The sequence below is a fragment of the Pleurodeles waltl genome, chromosome 7 (assembly GCF_031143425.1).
Source record: "Pleurodeles waltl isolate 20211129_DDA chromosome 7, aPleWal1.hap1.20221129, whole genome shotgun sequence".
Lineage (NCBI taxonomy): Eukaryota > Metazoa > Chordata > Amphibia > Caudata > Salamandridae > Pleurodeles > Pleurodeles waltl.
Window position 1 is genome coordinate 1502104982 of NC_090446.1, and position 19244 is coordinate 1502124225.

General features: G+C 53.4%; 1 protein-coding gene across 1 annotated transcript in view; it reads left to right on the forward strand.

The window, feature by feature from the left end:
* The window catches only part of LOC138247448 (protein RoBo-1-like), a 55397-nt gene extending 36875 nt beyond the window's left edge, over window positions 1–18522 (forward strand). The window contains exon 5 of the mRNA XM_069202074.1: window positions 18369–18522. Within this exon, the coding sequence (XP_069058175.1) occupies window positions 18369–18499 (131 nt within the window). The 3' untranslated portion in view covers window positions 18500–18522. The remainder of the gene's footprint in view (window positions 1–18368) is intronic.
* The last annotated feature ends 722 nt before the right edge of the window (window positions 18523–19244 follow it).

A 19244-nucleotide genomic window follows, 5' to 3' on the forward strand; every position in this document is an offset into this window, starting at 1 on the left:
AGGAGGCAAGCTCAGTTTCAAGCCCTTGGAGAGTTCTTTACAAGCAGGAAGGCACACAAAGTCCAGTCTTTGTCCTCTTGCACAGGCAGAAGCAGCAACTGCAGGATAGCTCCACAAAGCAAAGTCACAGGCAGGGCAGCTCTTCTTCCTCAGCTTTCAGTTCTTCTCCAGGCAGAGGTTCCACTTGATTTCCAGAAGTGATCTAAAGTCTGTGGTTTTGTGTCCCTTCTTATACCCATTTTGCCCTTTGACGTAGGCCTATCAAAGGAAAGTCTCTCTTGTTTGTGAAATCCTGCCTTGCCCAGGCCAGGCCCCAGACCCATACCAGGGGGTTGGAGACTGTATTGTGTGAGGGCAGGCACAGCCCTTTCAGGTGTGAGTGACCACTCCTTCCCTCCCTCCTAGCACAGATGGCTCAAAAGGATATGCAGGCTACACCCCATCTCCCTTTGTGTCACTGTCTAGAGAGAGATGCAAACAGCCCAACTTTCAAACTGACCCAGACAGGAAATCCACAAACAGGCAGAGTCACAGAATGGTTTAGGCAAGAAAATGCTCACTTTCTAAAAGTGACATTTTCAAACACACAGGGGGTCATTCTGACCTCAGCGGTAAAAGGCCCGTACCGCCGGTCAGAAGTCCGCCATTCTACCGCCGCGGCCGCGGTAAACCGCCACGGTCATTCTGACCACCAACTGTGAAACCGCCACCAATCCGACATCCAAGGAAGTCTGCCTCATCAGCGGGCCGCGGAAAACTGGAGATGACCAAACCTCCACTGTCACGCCAACACAAACACGCCCATGCCATTCTGACCCACGAATCCACGCGGCGGTCTTTCAACCGCGGTATCCCATTGGCGGTACACACCGCCGCGCTCAAAATACACACACAGCTCCAAAACACAGCCACATTGGACAATTTGAAATACACACACCTGATACACATACAAACAACACTCCCACACATCCAATCAACTATAAAACACACACCCAAATCACCCACAAACCCCCACTAGTTGGAAATCGGAGAGAAGGCGAGAGAGACAGAGATAGAGAGAGCGAGCACAGCAATAGAAAACCCCAACACACATAGGAACCCAACTTCTTCACCCACACCACATCTACGCACACATCACCACATATCACCACGCACATCACCACAAACACCACCCCACACCTCATCCACACCACACCATGGCACCCCAAAGACACCCCAGGTTCTCGGACCAAGAACTCAGGGTCATGGTGGAGGAAATTATAAGGGTTGAGCCCCAGCTCTTCGGCACACAGGTGCAGCACACCACTATAGCAAGGAAGGCTGAGCTATGGCAAAGGATCGTAGACAGGGTCAACGCTGTGGGGCAGCATCCCAGAAATCGGGAAGATATCAGAAAGCGATGGAACGACCTACGGGGGAAGGTGCGCTCGATGGTGTCGCGACACAACATCGCTGTGCAGAAGACTGGCGGCGGACCCCCACCCACTCCACCCCAATTCACAGCATGGGAGCAAGAGGTGGTAAACATCCTGCATCCTGATGGCCTCGCTGGAGTACACGGAGGAATGGACTCTGGCAAGTCGAATCTCAACTACTTCACCCCCCCCAACCACCAGCATGCTAACCCCCCCCCCCCACCCTCACCCCCAATCTCAACTCCCAGCACACAACCTCCCTGCCAATGTCTCACCAGCACAACCCACCCTAAACAACACCAACCCCTGAATGCCAACACAAACCATAGACAGCCACCACCAAAGCATGACCATTGCACATACCCATACACTCCCCCCACCACCCTCACAACACCTCCCACAAGGGAATGCCAGCACTGGGGGCCAAGGGCACTCAAAATGCACGCCATGGCACACACCGAAACAATAACCATACTCCTTTACCCCTGCAGGGCCCGAACGCCAACACACCGCCACGGAGGGTCCAGATTTGTCCATCCCACCCCCAGAACAGGCCCCCAGCGAGGACAGCAGCTCTGTCGACCTAGAACCTGATGACCAGCCCGGACCATCGGGGACCTCTGGACAGTCGGTTCCCCACACACAGACACAGGCTACAGCAGACCCAACCCCCTCTGGGAACACAAGCACAGCTCCCACCCAGCGGGCCCATGCCTCTGTCTCGCGGACGCGTCAATCAGCGGTGTGTCCGCCACTACAGGGCACCCAGGCTGACCCAACACCCCAACAACAACAGGGACCTGGGGGCAGTGGTAGTGGGCACACCGTCCAGGGGACAGAGGCCCGGGGAAACAGGGCAACTGGGAGGGCTGCTGTGCGACAGGGGGGGGAGGACAGGCCCAGGGAACCGACTCTCCAAGAGGCGCTCACCACCATCATGGGAGGATACCATCACTCCCAGGAGACGATGGCGACGGTACTGGCCAGGTTCACCGAGATCCAGGCACAGCAGGAGGAACGGTACATGGGGTTCAGCAATGAACTCCGGAACATCGCTACCGCTATGGGGACCATAGTCCAGGCCCTCAACCGTATAGAAACCACATTGCGGGACCATGTGGCACCACAAAGGGCCCCTGTCACTAGCCAGGAACAGCCTACCACCACCGCCGGCGCTAGTGGTCAGGAGGCCCCCACAGAACGACGGGCCACCAGAACCCCACCTCCTGCTGAAGAACAACCACCCCGCAAGAGGAACCTGAGATCTCAAAGGAAGACAGAGTAGGATGCCAAGACCCCCGCCAGCCTAATATCCCCCCGGATGTAATTCCACTGTCCCACAGTGTCACCCTGTCCAACCTTGAACTGCCCCTGCTCCATCCTTCCACAGGCATATGGACAATGCACCTGTGCGACCGAGAACTGGACTCTGCCATGGACATAACTCCACCCTCACCCATCACCGTTTTGATATCATGTACCAATATCTAGCACTAAAAATAAATCACTCATTGCACTGAAATCATTCTGGAGTCAGCCTGTATTATTTACAAATGTATAACACATTACTGTTCAATAATGTTCTGTTATTTATGTGATGAGAACATACCGATGTCAATAAGCATTAGTCCAAGGGCTAACCAAGCAGAAGTCACGCAGTGGGTCATACAGCACTGAAAAGGGAAGGGAAAATCAAACATCAGTTTAAAAGAACTGGGGGGAAATACACAAAGTAAAGATGCAGGGGGCTTTCAGTAAATGTCAAATGGCGTGGGTGATTCCTACCTGTGTGCTACTGAAAATACTGTTGGATAACTCTGTCCCTGTTGTCTGGGTCGTCCTCTTCGCCTTCCTCCTCTTCACTCTCCGCAGGCTCCACAGCTGCTTCAACACCACCATCTGGACCATCCTCCTGCAGGAAAGGCACCTGACGTCGCAATGCCAGATTGTGAAGCATACAGCAGGCCACGATGATCTGGCACACCTTCTTTGGTGAGTACATCAGGGATCCCCCTATCATATGCAGGCACCTAAACCTGGCCTTCAGGAGGCCAAAGGTTCTTTCAATGATCCTCCTAGTTCGCCCATGGGCCTCATTGTACCGTTCCTCTGCCCTGGTCCGGGGATTCCTCACTGGGGTCCATAGCCAAGGCAGGTTGGGGTAACCAGAGTCACCAATTAGCCACACACGGTGTCTCTGTAGCTGTTCCATCACATAAGGGATGCTGCTATTTCGCATCACATACGCGTCATGCACTGACCCAGGGAACTTGGCATTCACATGGGAGATGTACTGGTCAGCCAAACAGACCACCTGGACGTTCATAGAATGGTAACTTTTCCTGTTTCTGTACACCTGCTCATCGTCTTTTGGGGGTACTAAAGCCACATGGGTCCCATCAATGGCACCAATTATGTTGGGGATATCTCCAAGGGCATAAAAATCACCCTTCACAGTGGCCAAATCAACCTCCTCAGGGAATACAATGTAGCGCCGCATGTGTTTCGTCAGGGCAGACAACACTCTAGACAAGATTTTTGAAAACATAGGCTGAGACATTCCAGATGACATGGCCACTGTTGTCTGGAATGAGCCACTTGCCAAAAAATGGAGGACTGACAGAACCTGCACTAGAGGGGGAATTCCTGTGGGTTGGCGGATGGGGGACATCAGGGCTGGCTCCAGCTGGGCACACAGTTCATATAGAGTGGCTCGGTCAAGTCGGTATCGTAGTATTATATGGCGTTCTTCCATTGTCGACAGGTCCACCAGCGGTCGGTACACGCGAGGATTCATCCTTCTCCTCGCAAGTCCCAGCAGACGGTGCCTAGGAAGGACAACATGGAGCACAGAGTCAAGCAAATCACAGGTACGTTCACCACTGCATGCATAGCACTCGATTATCAATGTATTGAAAGGCGTGTATGTGTGGCAATGCAAGGCCTAGGCCTGTGTGACGCAGTACAAATTAAGCCATGTGGGCCCTTGAAATGGCGGCTGCCTGACCTGTGAAGTGGGACAATGGGATGTGAGGTCAATGCGCTGGCGTGGCACACCGTGGCGGTAGGCGGTCGAAGACCGCTATACGAAGCCGCATTGGCTAACATTGAAGCCTATGTGTTTCAGGAGCCAATAACGAGGTGCGCCGGCGGTCGCGGTACGCACCGCCGTGGTACGCACCGCCACGGCCGTGACCGCCATTTTCTATCTGCTTAATCACTCGAGACCTGATCTTCCACAGGAGAGGACCTATACTGCAAGTGCTGCTGTGACCTCGGTCTGGAAGTGACAATGGCTGCTGCGACTGGGGAAAGGGCCCCTGCCTTCACGTCTGAGGAGTTGGAGAAACTTGTGGATGGGGTCCTCCCCCAGTATGCGTTACTCTACGGTCCTCCAGACCAACAGGTAAGTACACTGGGTGCACATTGAATGGGCTATGCCTGTGTGGAGTGGGGTGGATGTAAGTTGGTGGGGTGGGGGGCGAATGAGGAGTGCAACGCACGACAGATGAGAGCATGTGCCATATGGCAAGGTTGGGGAGGGGGTGCCAATCGCATCTAACATGCAGAAAATTGATGATTTTTCCTTCCCACCCTGTACATGTCAAATAGGTCAGCGCCCATCAGAAAGTGGACATTTGGCGTGCCATCGCCAAGGAAGTCCGGGCCCTGGGGGTCCACGTCAGACGGGGCACCCACTGCCGCAAGAGGTGGGAGGACATCCGCCGCGGGACCAGGAAGACCGCCGAGTCACTGCTGGGGATGGCCTCCCAACCTAGGAGGGGTGCCAGTCGTACCCTGACCCCCCTGATGTCCCGGATCCTGGCGGTGGCCTACCCTGATTTGGATGGGCGCTTGAGGACATCACAGCAGACACAAGGGGGTGAGTATCAGCCCATTCTGCTATCTCTCTGCGCAGTGGAGGCGTCTGGGTGGGGGAGGAGGGTTGTGGGTGACATTAGGCCAGGGCGCTTTCTGTAGTGTAGTCCTCTCCTTTAGGCATGGCCCTGTGCTCCCGGCCCCCACCTCTGTAGGGTGACAAGTACAGCTATCGATGGTCCAGCATCACACATGTGCGCCTTAGTCGTCTCTAGACCTGTTGTCCTAGTCAGAAGTACTGAGTAGTGTACCCCGAATGCGCGGCTTAGTGCATGAGGCTCCTGTGTCTGTCCTCTCCGCCCACGGTGTTGACATTGCATGCACTCAACCTGGTCTTCGTTTTTCTCCCCCCACCCTTCTTCTTCATCTTCTTGTGCATGTGTGCATTAGCATCATCAGGCGGAGGAGACTTGGCATCGGAGCACGAGGGAGCTGCAAGTCACAAGGCCCCGGTGGGACCAGGAACAGACACCGAGGGCACCAGTGATCTGGAGGGCGAGGGGAGCACCACAACGGGGACCGGTGGTGACACCAGCGACACGTACTCGGATGGGAGCTCCCTAGCGGTGGCGGCAACATCCGGGCCCCCCGCCTCTACAGGTACAGCCGCCACCCAGCGCACCAGCCCCGCCCTCCCAGCAGCCCCTCAGCCTACGCTCCGTGCCCGCTCGCCCAGGAAGGCGGGCGTCTCCTTCGCCCCAGGCACCTCAGCCCCTGCCCCTGTTACCCCTGCTGCCCTCAGTGAGGAGGTCATTGACCTCCTGAGGACCATCATTGTTGGGCAGACTACCCTTTTGAATGCCATCCAGGGGGTAGAAAGGGAGGTGCATCGGAGCAATGCCTACCTGGAAGGCATTCATTCGGGTCAGGCTGCCCATCAACGATCGTTCAATGCTCTGGCCTCAGCACTGACGGCAGCCATTGTCCCTGTTTCCAGCCTCCCTCTTCTGACTGCCTCCAGCCTGTCTCTGTCTCCTGTTCCTCAGCCTATCCCATCCACACCATCAGACCAGCCTGCACACACCTCAATACCCAAGGGCAGCTCATCCAGACACAAGCACCACAGAACCCACAAGCATTCACGCAAGCAACACCCAGATGCAGACATTCCAACAGTCACTACCACCTCTGTGTCCCCCTCCTCCTCGTCTCCCTCCTCCCTTCCTGTGACGTCTACACTCACACCTGCATCCACACCACCATCAGCCAGTGCTTCCATCACCAGCACACCCTCCAGTCCAGTCCGCACACGTGCAGTCACCACCCCCACTACCATTTACACATCCCCTGTGTCCTCTCCCACTGTGTCTGTCACCCCCTCTTCCAAGACACACAAACGCAGGCAGACACCCACCCAACAGCCATCCACCTCACGACAGCCTCCAGCACCCAAAGACAGCACACCTGACTCTCCTACAACCACATCCTCTTCCTCCACTCCCATCACCACTTCTCCTACCTATTACCTTGGTCCTAAGAAAGTTTTCCTCGCTAATCTTGACCTCTTTCCCTCCACTGACCCACCCCCTCCATCTGCAAAGAGTCCCAAGAGCACCTCAGCCACCACCAGCCCAGCTTCGAGTGTCACTGTGGTGCATGGGTTCTGGAGTCCACCCTTTGCCAGCAGTGACACTTCAATCAGCAGCAAGGGGACAGCCAGCCCCCCCCAGGCAAGAGGACCCGGAAACTAAAGGGCCGCCGTGAGAGGACTGACACGGCTGCCCCCAAGGACCCAAGTTCGCCCACTTCACCAGCCACAACAGCTAGGGGAGGCAAAGGCCCGAGAGCCCCATCTAAGGAGCGAAAGGGCAGCAGGGCGGAGAAGTCAGCCAGCAGGAGCGCAGAGCAGGAGGGGCCCACAAGCCCCATCCCGGGTGTTAGGGAGAACACCAAAGGGCCCAGGACTCCGTCACCGAAGGGTCCAGCAACAGCACGGTCGGAGGGCGACTGAGCAGGGAGTCCAGGCCAGGTCTGGCTCCCTTGACTTACTGGACGAGCACCGCTGAACAGGGCCCCGCCGTGCAGAAGAGCACCGCTGAACAGGGCCCCGCCGTGCAGAAGAGCACAGCTGAAGAGGGCCCCGCCGTGCAGAAGAGCACCGCTGAACAGGGCCCCGCCGTGCAGAAGAGCACAGCTGAAGAGGGCCCCGCCGTGCAGAAGAGCACCGCTGAACAGGGCCCCGCCATGCAGAAGAGCACCGCTGAAGAGGGCCCCGCCGTGCAGAAGAGCACCACTGAACAGGGCCCCGCCGTGCAGAAGAGCACCGCTGAAGAGGGCCCCGCCGTGCAGAAGAGCACCACTGAACAGGGCCCCGCCGTGCAGAAGAGCACCGCTGAACAGGGCCCCGCCGTGCAGAAGAGCACCGCTGAAGAGGGCCCCGCCGTGCAGAAGAGCACCGCTGAACAGGGCCCCGCCGTCTCAAGCACCGCTCCGCTGGGCCCCGCCGTCTCAAGCACCGCTCCGCTGGGCCCTTCCTGTCATGCACCGCTCCGCTGGGCCCCGCCGTCTCAAGCACCGCTCCGCTGGGCCCTTCCTGTCATGCACCGCTCCGCTGGGCCCCGCCGTCTCAAGCACCGCTCCGCTGGGCCCTTCCTGTCATGCACCGCTCCGCTGGGCCCCGCCGTCTCAAGCACCGCTCCGCTGGGCCCCGCTGTCTCAAGCACCGCTCCGCTGGGCACTTCCTGTCAAGCACCGCTCCGCTGGGCCCTTCCTGTCATGCACCGCTCCGCTGGGCCCCGCCGTCTGAAGCACCGCTCCGCTGGGCCCCGCCGTCTCAAGCACAGCTCCGCTGGGCCCCGCCGTCTCAAGCACCGCTCCGCTGGGCCCTTCCTGTCATGCACCGCTCCGCTGGGCCCCGCCGTCTCAAGCACCGCTCCGCTGGGCCCCACCGTCTCAAGCACCGCTCCGCTGGGCACTTCCTGTCAAGCACCGCTCCGCTGGGCCCTTCCTGTCAAGCACTGTTAACGGTTCACTGTGCCCACCATGCCTCCTCCTTGACCAGTGGAGACTGTAATCCACTTGAGAGACTGTGGCTTTGCACTCCCCAGGATGGCACAGTGGGCAACCCACACACTGTATAGACTTGAGAGACTGTGGCTTTGCACTCCCCAGGATGGCACAGTGGGCAACCCACCCACTGTATAGACTTGAGAAACTGTGGCTTTGCACTCCCCAGGATGGAAGAGTGGGCAACCCACCCACTGTATAGACTTGAGAGACTGTGGCTTTGCACTCCCCAGGATGGAACAGTGGGCAACCCACCCACTGTAGAGACTTGAGAGACTGTGGCTTTGCACTCCCCAGGATGGAACAGTGGGCAACCCACCTACTGTAGAGACTTGAGAGACTGTGGCTTTGCACTCCCCAGGATGGCACAGTAGGCATGGTGGCCCCTTCGTGGTTCTGGCGTCGTGGACTCATGTGGCTATGGTGCCCCCCCCTTCCCTTCCCCCTGAGGTGCCTGTAGTTTTTTCTTCAGATGCCCCTGCAGTGTTCTCTCCAGAGGACTCAGGTCTCCTGTGTGGGCTTTGCCCTTGTGTTGTTACACTTTGGCCCACGGACACTTCGATTTTCTTTTGATGTGCAGGACTAATTGCCTCGGTTATCCATTGCACTGTATATAGACTTATTTTGATATTGATTTTTTGGCTAGTTGAGCATAACTTTTCAGAGCCTAATATGTACATACATTTTTATTCACAATTTAATTATGTCTTAGCATTTATCAGGGGGGTTTGGGTGGTGTCACTGTGACTTGTTGCTCTGCATTGGTGTGTACATAGTTTGGGGGGGTGGGGGTCGCATATGTGTGTGCCCGTAAGCTTTACTCCTCCCCCCTCCCGTGTGTCGTAGGTGCAGTACTCACCGTTGTCGTCTGCGCCGGCGTTCGTACTCGTGGTAGATGAGCAGGTAGACGAGAGCAGGTAGTATGTTTAATTCGGGTTCCATGCTGTCCTCCGTCCTCGTGGAGTGCGTAGAGGTGAGCGTTTTCCCGTTCGTAGTCTGTTTCCGCCGTGTTTTTATCGGCGGGGCTCCCGCCCCGGAAAAGGTGGCGGATTGGTGAGTTATGATACTGTGGGCGGTACATTGTCTGCCGCCTGCCTGTTGGCGGTGACCGCCGCGCTGTTTGTCTGTACCGCCGCGGCGGGCGGAGTGTTAATGTGGCGGGCTGTGTTGGCGGTTCCCGCCAGGGTCAGAATTCCATTTTTTGGACGGCCAGCCTGTTGGCGGGTTGGCCGCCGCTTTATCACCGACCGCCAGGGTTAAAATCACCCCCACAATCTTAAAATCGACTTTACTAAAAGATCAGAGACCCCAAACTCCACATGTCTATCCGCTCCCAAAGGGAATCTATACTTTAATCATATTTGAAGGCAGCCCGCATGTTAACCTATGAGAGGGATAGGCCTTGCAACAGTGAAACTGAATTTGGCAGTATTTCACTGTTAGGACACATAAAACACATCAGTATATGTTCTACCTTAAACATACACTGCACCCTGCCAATGGGGCTACCTAGGGCCTACCTTAGGGGTGTCTTACATGTAAGAAAAGGGAAGGTTTAGGTCTGTCAAGTGAGTACACTGGACAAGTCGATTTGGCAGTTTAAAACTGCACACACAGACACTGCAGTGGCCATGTTTACAGAGCTTCTATTGTGGGTGGCACAACCAGTGCTTCAGGCCCACTAGTAGCATTTGATTTACAGGCCCTGGGCATCTCTAGTGCACTGTACTAGGGTCTTACCAGTAAATCAAATATGCCAATCATGGATGAACCAATTACACACACATTTTTTATAGGAGCACTTGCACTTTAGCACCGGATAACAGTGGTAAAGTGCCCAGAGTAACAAAACAGCAAAAACAGAGTCCAGTTTACATCAACAACCTGGGGAACAGAGGCAAAAAGTTAAGGGAGACCAACGCCAAGGATGAAAAGTCTAACACTTATTGAAGACCTTATGGCCTGCTGTTTCTGGGCCTTCTACAGCCTCACCTCTTACAGTTAATTGGCTTTCCTTTTATCAACCTATTCCCCAACTAGATACCTCCACCTAATATTTTTAATTTATGATGACTTTAGAGATGTTGAACAAGGCTCTAATTCCAGCCTATGATATACATCCTGTGAGCTGGGGCAAATCACTTAGGGGGTCATTACAACCCTGGCGGACGGTGTTAAAGCGGCGGTAAGACCGCCAACAGGCTGGCGGTCTTTTTTTAGTATTATGACCATGGCGGTTACCGCCATGGTCATCCGCCGCTTCCCCGTTCCGCCCGCAGGGCTGGAGACCTGGGTCTCCAGCCCGGTGGGCGTGACAATACCGCCGCCGGTATTGTGACCCGGCTTACCACCGTGGATTTCCAGCAGTAGGAACCACTATGAAATCCATGGCGGTAAGCACTATCAGTGCCAGGGAATTCCTTCCCTAGCACTGATAGGGGTCTCCCCCACCCCCCCAACCCCACCCCGACTCTCTCCCCTACACCCCCCACCCCACCCGGACCCCCGACATTACCTTACACATACACACCGGACACGCACGCAGGCACCACCAACACACATACACGCACACACACCGACATACATAGCAACATCCACACACACAGTCAGACACCCACATTCACGCACACATTTCCGAAACACGCAACACCCCCGCAAGCATACACGCACTCACACACCCCCCTACATACACAGACGCACACCCCCATGCACCCACACAACTCACAACACCCCTAACGGATGATCAACTTACCTGTTCCGTTGATCCGCCGGGAGGGGACGGGAGCCATGGGGGCGGCTCCGCCAACACCACACCGCCAACAGAACACCGCCGCGCAGAATCACAGGACGTGATTAGCTCAGTGGTGTTCTGTTGGCGGCGTGGCCCGCAAGTATGGCTGTTGGCGGCTCTCCGTCGGAAAAACGACAGAGAGCAGCCAACGGTCATAATACGCCGAGCGGCAAACCGCCACTACTGGCGGTCTTCCGCACGGCGGTCCCTCGGCGGTCTTCTTAAAAGACCGCTGAGGTTGTAATGACCACCTTAATCTCCTATCCCTACAAGACAAAAATAAATGCGTGACCTAGTCTATTGTTTTGTAGACCACTGTACGAGGCTGCCCTGGTTTGTAGTGGGTACCTATGGTACTTACACCTTATACCAGGTCCAGTTAGCCCTTATTAGTATAGGGTAGGCAGTGTCTAGAAGCCAGGCTCTCTAGAGGTAGCTGTGGTGAGCAGCCAAGGCTTATCTAGGAGACATGCAAAGCTCATGCATTACTACTGTAGTCACTTACACAAATGGAAGGAAATACTCAGTGTTGCAAAAATAAAGGTAATTTATTTTTGTGACACAAATACCAAAAATACCATAGAGACTATACTCCCTTAGGAGGTACGTAATTCACAAATTATATACATTAGTATGCAGAAATGTGTATAAAAATAGTTAGAAAATATTGCAATTAGTGAAAATCACAATACTTAGAAATGAGCCTGGGGGGAAAACAAACCATATGCTAAGAAAGTGGAATGCGAAATTCAGTCTCCCACCTAGGCAAGTATAGTGTGTAGAGGGTAGCTGGGAGTAATAGAAAACCCCAGGTAAGTAGTAGAACCCACACCAGACCCCAGGAAAGTAGGAGTATAACACAGTAACTTTACTAGAAAACACACTGAAACAAAAAGAAGGATTATGCAAGAACCAGAAGAGACCGCAAGACACCAACAGTGGATTCCTGGACCTGAGGACCTGTGGAAGAAGGGGACCAAGTCCAAGAAGCACAGAAGAGTCCAGGGAGAACAGGAGCCCCTGCTAACCCGGATGAAGGTGCAAGAGAAGAACCACTGGAGAATAAGAACAGTCAGTACTGCACCCAAGAAGACGTAGTCGGGTTCTTGGTTGGTGCAAGTGATGTCCCACACCTGATGGAGGATTTCAGTCTGGTTTGCCTTACTGTAGTCCACCAACAAGCCTTGGTAAACACAAAGCTTGCAGTTGGCGGAAAATGGCGCGGCCTTGGGCCAGGAAGGACCAGGTGGACTCTACCCAGGAGAGGGAGTCAAAGGGGGCTCACAGCAACTCAGAGAGCCCACAGAAGACCAGACAGCACACACAGGAGTCCCATAGCACGGGGGACAAAGAAGGTACAAAAGGAGGCCCATGCAGCACTACAACAAAGGCTCGCACGCCGCTGGAGAATCACTGAGGAAGCTGTGTGTCACAAAAAAGAGTGCTGGGGGCCAGAGCAGCAAGGTGCACGAAGAACGTTGTGGAAGGATGCCAACAAGACTTGGCAGCTGCAAAAAACGCTGTGCACGGGGTACTGTCTTGCGTGGGGAGGCAAGCTCTTACCTCCACCAAAGTTGGACAGTTGGATGTGAGGACCGTCAAGACCACTTGTGATGCAGGATCCAGGCAGCTCATCAGGAGAGAGGATCCACGCAGCTGGTCATCATTGCAGTCGGTGCCTACTGAAGCAGGGGAGTGACTCCTTCACCCAAGGGAATTCCTTCGCTCTTCTGGTGCAGGCTGAAGACAGGCTATCCTCACAGGATACACAACCGGTAAACAGTTGCAGTTGCTGGCAGGAGCTGAAGATACAGGGGGTCAGACCGCCAAAAGACCGTACCGCGGTCAAATGACCGCGGCGGTCATTCTGACTTTCCCGCTGGGCGGGCGGGCCACCGCCAAAAGGCCGCCCGCCTGCCCAGCGGGAAAGCCCCAGCAAAGATGAAGCCGGCTCCGAATGGAGCCGGCGGAGTTGCTGGTGTGCGACGGGTGCAGTGGCACCCGACGCGATTTTCAGTGTCTGCTTTGCAGACACTGAAAATCCTAATGGGGCCCTGTTATGGCATGGGCACTGCAGGGGCCCCCAGGGGCCCCACAACACCCGTTCCCGCCAGCCTCTTCCTGGCGGTGTAAACTGCCAGGAACAGGCTGGCGGGATGGGGGTCGGAATCCCCCTGGCGGTGCTGCTTGCAGCGCCGCCATGGAGGATTCCCTGGGGCAGGGGAAAACCGGCGGGAAACCACCGGTTTCCCTTTTCTGACCGCGGCTTTACCGCCGCGGTCAGAATTGCCCCGGAAGCACCGCCAACAACCTTCCTCCGTCCCCGGCCCTGGCGGTCCATGACCGCCAGGGTCGGAATGACCCCCACAATGTTGCAGAAGGAGTCTTGCTTCTTTGTTGCAGTTTGTAGAGTTCCTGGAGGATCAAGATGCAGTTTCTTCAGTGAGAAGTTGAAGTTGAAGTGGAGGATGCAGAGGATTCCTGCTGGAGTCTTGCAATCCGAATCTGAAGAACCACCTAAAGGAGAGATCCTAAATAGCCCTGAAAGGGTGATTGGTCACCTAACTAGGTCAGCACCTTTCAGGGGAGGGATCTGATGTCACCTGCTGGCACTGGCCACTCAGATGCTCCCAGAGTTCCCTGCCAACCTTGAATCCAAGATGGCAAAACCCAAGGACCCTCTGGAGGAGCTCTGAGAACCACCACTTGGGTGGTGATGGACAGGGGAGTGGTCACTCCTCTTTCCAATGTCCAGTTTCATGCCAGAGCAGGGACTGGGAGTCCCTGAACCAGTGTAGACTGGTTTATGCAAGGAGGGTACCAAATGTGCCCTTCAAAGCATTTCCAGTGGCTTGGGGCGGCTACCCCTCTCAAGCACATAACACCTATTTCCAAAGAGAGAGGGTGTCATATCCATCTCCCATAGGAAATCCTTTGTTCTGCCTTCTTGTGCTTAAGCTTTTTAAGCAACAGGAAGGCAAAAACCTGTCTGCGAGGTGGAAGCAACTGGGGCTGCTTGGAAAATCTCAGAAGGCTGTAATTGCAGTACTGGGGGTCCTCTAAGGAGCCCCCAAAGTGCATGGGATCATACAACCAATGCTTGCAAAAGCATTGGGGTATGATTACTACATGTTTTATACCAAACATGGCCATGTTCGGAGTTACCATTATGTAGCTGGAGATAGGTAGTGACCTCTGTCCAGTGCACGCGTAAAATGGTGTCCCCGCACTCACAAAGTCTTGGAAAATGGTCCTGGAGGTCGTGGCGGCACCTCTGCTAGTGCAGGGGTACCCTCACACACAGGTACTCTGCATCTTGTCCTCGGGGCTGGAGGTCCTGTTATAGGGATGACTTATAATTTACCTGGAGCAGTGCTTGCACCTTTTCAAACAGGCTGCAATGGCAGTCCTGCACAACCCTTTGTATGGGCTCCCTATGGGTGGCATAACAACTGCTGCAGCCCATAGGGATCCCCTGGAACCCCAATGCCCTGGTACTTAGTTGCCATATACTAGGGACTTATAAGGGGGCACCAGTATGCCAATTGTGGGTGAAATACTGTGTTAAAAGTATTGAACAACCAATTTTAAGGGACAGAGCATAACTAATGGGGTCCTGGTTAGCAGAGACAGTCAAATGCACTGACAAACAGGTGAAAAGTAGGGGTAACCAAGCTAGAAAGAGGCTACTTTCCTACAAGTGCTCTAGTGCCACTGGGCCAAGATCACAGTGTTTAAAACTGCAAATACAAAACAATATAACGTAAGAGCAGACTAGAGAAAGGCAAAAAAGGCAGGTTTTGCACTTGAACACAGAAAACCACAAGCTCCAAATCAGGATGGTCTTGTCCAGGGGCATCTCCTCCACAGTGGTGGAGCTGCGTCGCCCCCCCGGCCAAGAGGCAGGAGATGAAAAATAAAACAATAGTTGGCTATTGTCTTATTTTCTATCTGCTGGCTCAGCCAGCAGTTCAGGGAGGGGCCGGCTGGGTCATGGGAATTGGGAGTGGGAGTCGAAGGGAGTACACCTAAGTGCGCATGTGTGTTTGGCCGGCCATCTCTGGCACACTTAGGTTTCTTCGGCCTGGCTGTGTTGACCAGCCGGGCTGAAAAAACTGTACAGACCCCAGGGCTGTGTCTGAGTAGCAGCCTGAGCCACTCAGACCAATCCTGGCCCTGCTTTAATGCTAGGTCTAGCATGAAAGCAGCACCAGGAGTACTGGGGAGCCTGTGTTGGTGTCCCATTGAATACTGGGACATCACAAGAGGAGGAGCGACAAGCAATGGGGCAGGAGATGGCAGGAACAGCTGGAAAGTTTTTTTTTCTTCTCATTGTTTCCCCTGTCCCCATCATCCCCCACACCGCCTCCTTCTTGACATTTGCGGCAGCCGATGCTGGTCTTAACTGTGTGAAATATCTTCTAATTGGTTGAGAGCATTCCCAGTAAGGATTGTTGAAATATCTTGTTGAAGAATCTCATTGCCCGAGCATTCAACCAATCAGAACAAGGCCCTGCATGTGGTACCATTTTGAATGACTACTGGTAGCCAGTAGAAACTGCTGTGGCATGGACTCCCTGGGGTTGGCAACTGTGCAGTCATTTGTGACTGATATGGGATGCCCTTTTCTATTGTTTTAAATTGCCTTGTAACCAAAGTTGGTCTCTCCAAGATTTGCTTCTTCTTGTTATGATCTAAAAAAGACAAAAAAATGTCCGGCATTATGAATTAAAAAAGATAAAAAAATGCCTAGCCTTCATATGTACAATAGTTCTGTAAATGCTAGTGTGACTGGCAACGGCAGTTATGATACTTATGTGAGCAGTTAAAATTACCTCATACAATGTTTATGTCCCTTATTGAAACATTATGCTTTGAAAACCATGTACCAAGTTATTATCCCTATATGTGCACCTGCTGTCTTTCCACTAGCATGTACATCACTGATTACCTTATATTCAGTGTGCTCGCTGCTTGCCTCTTTGACACCAGTCCTCACTCATTGTTGAGGAGTGTTAAGCACCAGGCATTCACTGTTAGACAAGTACATGGGGGGTCATTGTGACCCCGGCGGTCAGAGACCGCCGGGGCCAGGGTCGGCGGGAGCACCGCCGACAGGCCGGCGGTGCCCCGCAGGGCATTCTGACCGCGGCGGTTCGGCCGCGGTCAGATGCGGAAAACCGGCGGTCTCCCGCCGGTTTTCCGCTGCCCTTGTGAATCCTCCATAGCGGCGGAGCGCGCTCCGCCGCCATGGGGATTCTGACACCCCCTACCGCCATCCTGTTCCTGGCGGGTCTCCCGCCAGGAACAGGATGGCGGTAGGGGGTGCCGCGGGGCCCCTGGGGGCCCCTGCAGTGCCCATGCCAATTGCATGGGCACTGCAGGGGCCCCCGTAAGAGGGCCCCACTTTGTATTTCAGTGTCTGCTATGCAGACACTGAAATACGCGACGGGTGCCACTGCACCCGTCGCACCTTCCCACTCCGCCGGCTCAATTCTGAGCCGGCGTCCTCGTGGGAAGGATGATTTGCCCTGGGCTGGCGGGCGGCCTTTTGGCGGTCGCCCGCCAGCCCAGGGCAAATCCCAAAATACCCTCAGCGGTCTTTCGACCGCGGAGCGGTATTTTGGTGGGGGAAGTCTGGCGGGCGGCCTCCGCCGCCCGCCAGACTCAGAATCACCCCAATGATGTCTTAATTCCACTAATATACTTAATGCATACCTGAGACAGCATAATATGAACCTTGCAATGAGATTTTGGTCTTTTTTTATTGCCCAATTCAGCCTTCAGAAAGCTTGTTAGATTGATCCAAACAGCAAGCGAAACATGTGACAGCTTAAAGGTTTTAAGAATGTAGTACAATGAACAAATGTTATCACACTAAAGTGACATTGCAGCAAAAGTGTTTATTCTATAAGTGAGTTATTTTCACCCTAAGTAATACGCCCATCTGTGTGGGAAATTCCCATGTTGTGTAGTCGCTGGCACAATTTGTCCTATACTTTTTTAGCGCCGCATTTGCGTCATTTTTTGACGCAAAAGCGGTGCAAACTTGCAAAATACAAGAGGGGCATATTTATACTCCGTTTGCGCCGAATTTGCGTCGTTTTTTTCGACGCAAATTCGACGCAAAACTAACTCCATATTTATACTTTGGCGTTAGACGCGTCTAGCGCCAAAGTTCATGGAGTTAGCGTCATTTTTTTGCGTGAACATCTTCCTTGCGTTAATGATATGCAAGGTAGGCGTTCCCGTCTTAAAAAATGACTCCCAGGCATGTGCGTGGTATTTATACTCCCGGGCAAAAATCACGCCCGGGAGTGGGCGGGGCAAAAAGCCCCGCATTTGCGCCTCTTTTTAACGCCTGGGTCAGGGCAGGCGTTAAGGGACCTGTGGGCTCAGAATGAGCCCAGAGGTGCCCTCCCCTGCCCCCAGGGACACCCCCTGCCACCCTTGCCCACCCCAGGAGGACACCCAAGGATGGAGGGACCCATCCCAGGGAAGAAAAGGTAAGTTGTGGTAAGTATTTTTTTTTATTTTTTTTTGTGGCATAGGGGGGCCTGATTTGTGCCCCCCTACATGCCACTATGCCCAATGACCATGCCCAGGGGACAGAAGTCCCCTGGGCATGGCCATTGGGCAAGGGGGCATGACTCCTGTCTTTGCTAAGACAGGAGTCATGTTAATGGCGTCTGGGCGCCAAAAAAAAATGGCGCAATTCGGGTTAAGACAATTTTTTTGCCTCAGCCTGACTTGCCCCATTTTTGGACGCCCAAACGCCATTTTTCGCTACGCCGGCGCTGCCTGGTGTACGTGGTTTTTTTTCACGCACACCGGGCAGCGCCGGTCGGCTAACGCCGGCTAACGCCATTCAATAAATACGGCGCCCGCATGGCGCTTCAGAATGGCGTAAGCCGGCGCTAATTTTTTTGTCGCAAAACTGCGTTAGCGCAGTTTTGCGTCAAAAAGTATAAATATGGCCCAATTGTATTTTGTAAGTTTGCCCCGCTTTTGCGTCAAAAAGCGGCGCAAACGTGGCGCTAAAAAGGTATAAATATGGGCCTGAACAGAAAGAAGTATGTTGTTTCGTACCTTCGTTTGTGGAAAAAAATCACAGTTCAATCATCAAACATGAAAGTGATGTGATCTACAGCTTTTCCTACTCACACAATATCTCACTCAGCCAATCAGTGTATTTTATACAGAGTTATACAGTTTTACCAACTTCCAAAGTACATAAGAGGCTTGGAAACTGAGAGTTTGTTGTCTTTGTGTTTCAGATGTACCGCTGAAAGGGTACAGCATAAGAGGGTGTGCTACCAAGAATGCCTGTGACGTCGGAATTGTCAGCTTGGCGACAACTAAAGCATATAATTTGGATTTAAAGTGTTTTTCTTCCAATAAAGTTTAACATGGTCTTAGATGTCTACAACCCCCCCTTTTCTCAGCCTTGTTAATCATAGATAGCATCATCGATAATTCACTGTGACGACTGGAACCATCTAATACCGAGAGTCAGGTTTTAAGAACAGGACCACCCATTTCAACTAACCGCATCATGGCACAAATAATCAGTCGAAAGGGATGCACATTGTAAATACAACCATGCTATTTGTGGGCCAATGCCGCCTTTGTTGGGTCATTTTTTTCTGTAGTTTGGGTTTCCCCTATAGGCACGTCAAACCCTTCAGTGTTTGGTGGAATTTGGCTAAAACTCCACGTTACAAGAGTAACACAGAGATGCCAAAATTCTGCCAATTCTTCTGACGGAACAGAATGTTTTGCCTACTCCTAATATATTTATGTATGTCACTTATAGAGAGAGGAAATGGAGTGGTGTGCATGGTAGTGTTTGACAGTACAGAGAAGGCAGACAAAGCAGAGATGGAAGTTGGGGAGCCTGGATACAGCACTGATGGGTGAACGTTGAAGAGCCATACAGGAGGCAGACATCATGAGAGTCACAGTCAACCTTTATAAGATTAGTTAAAACTTAAGCATGTTATTTTTGAAGCCTACAGCATTTGTAATTTACTTCAGACTTCAAATGGGTTTAATTTCCCACTGACATTGCATCTGATTCAACTGAGCCTTTGAAAGCGGGATACCATAGAGGATCCTGATTAACTTGTCCGATTGTCTTTGAAATAAGTTGC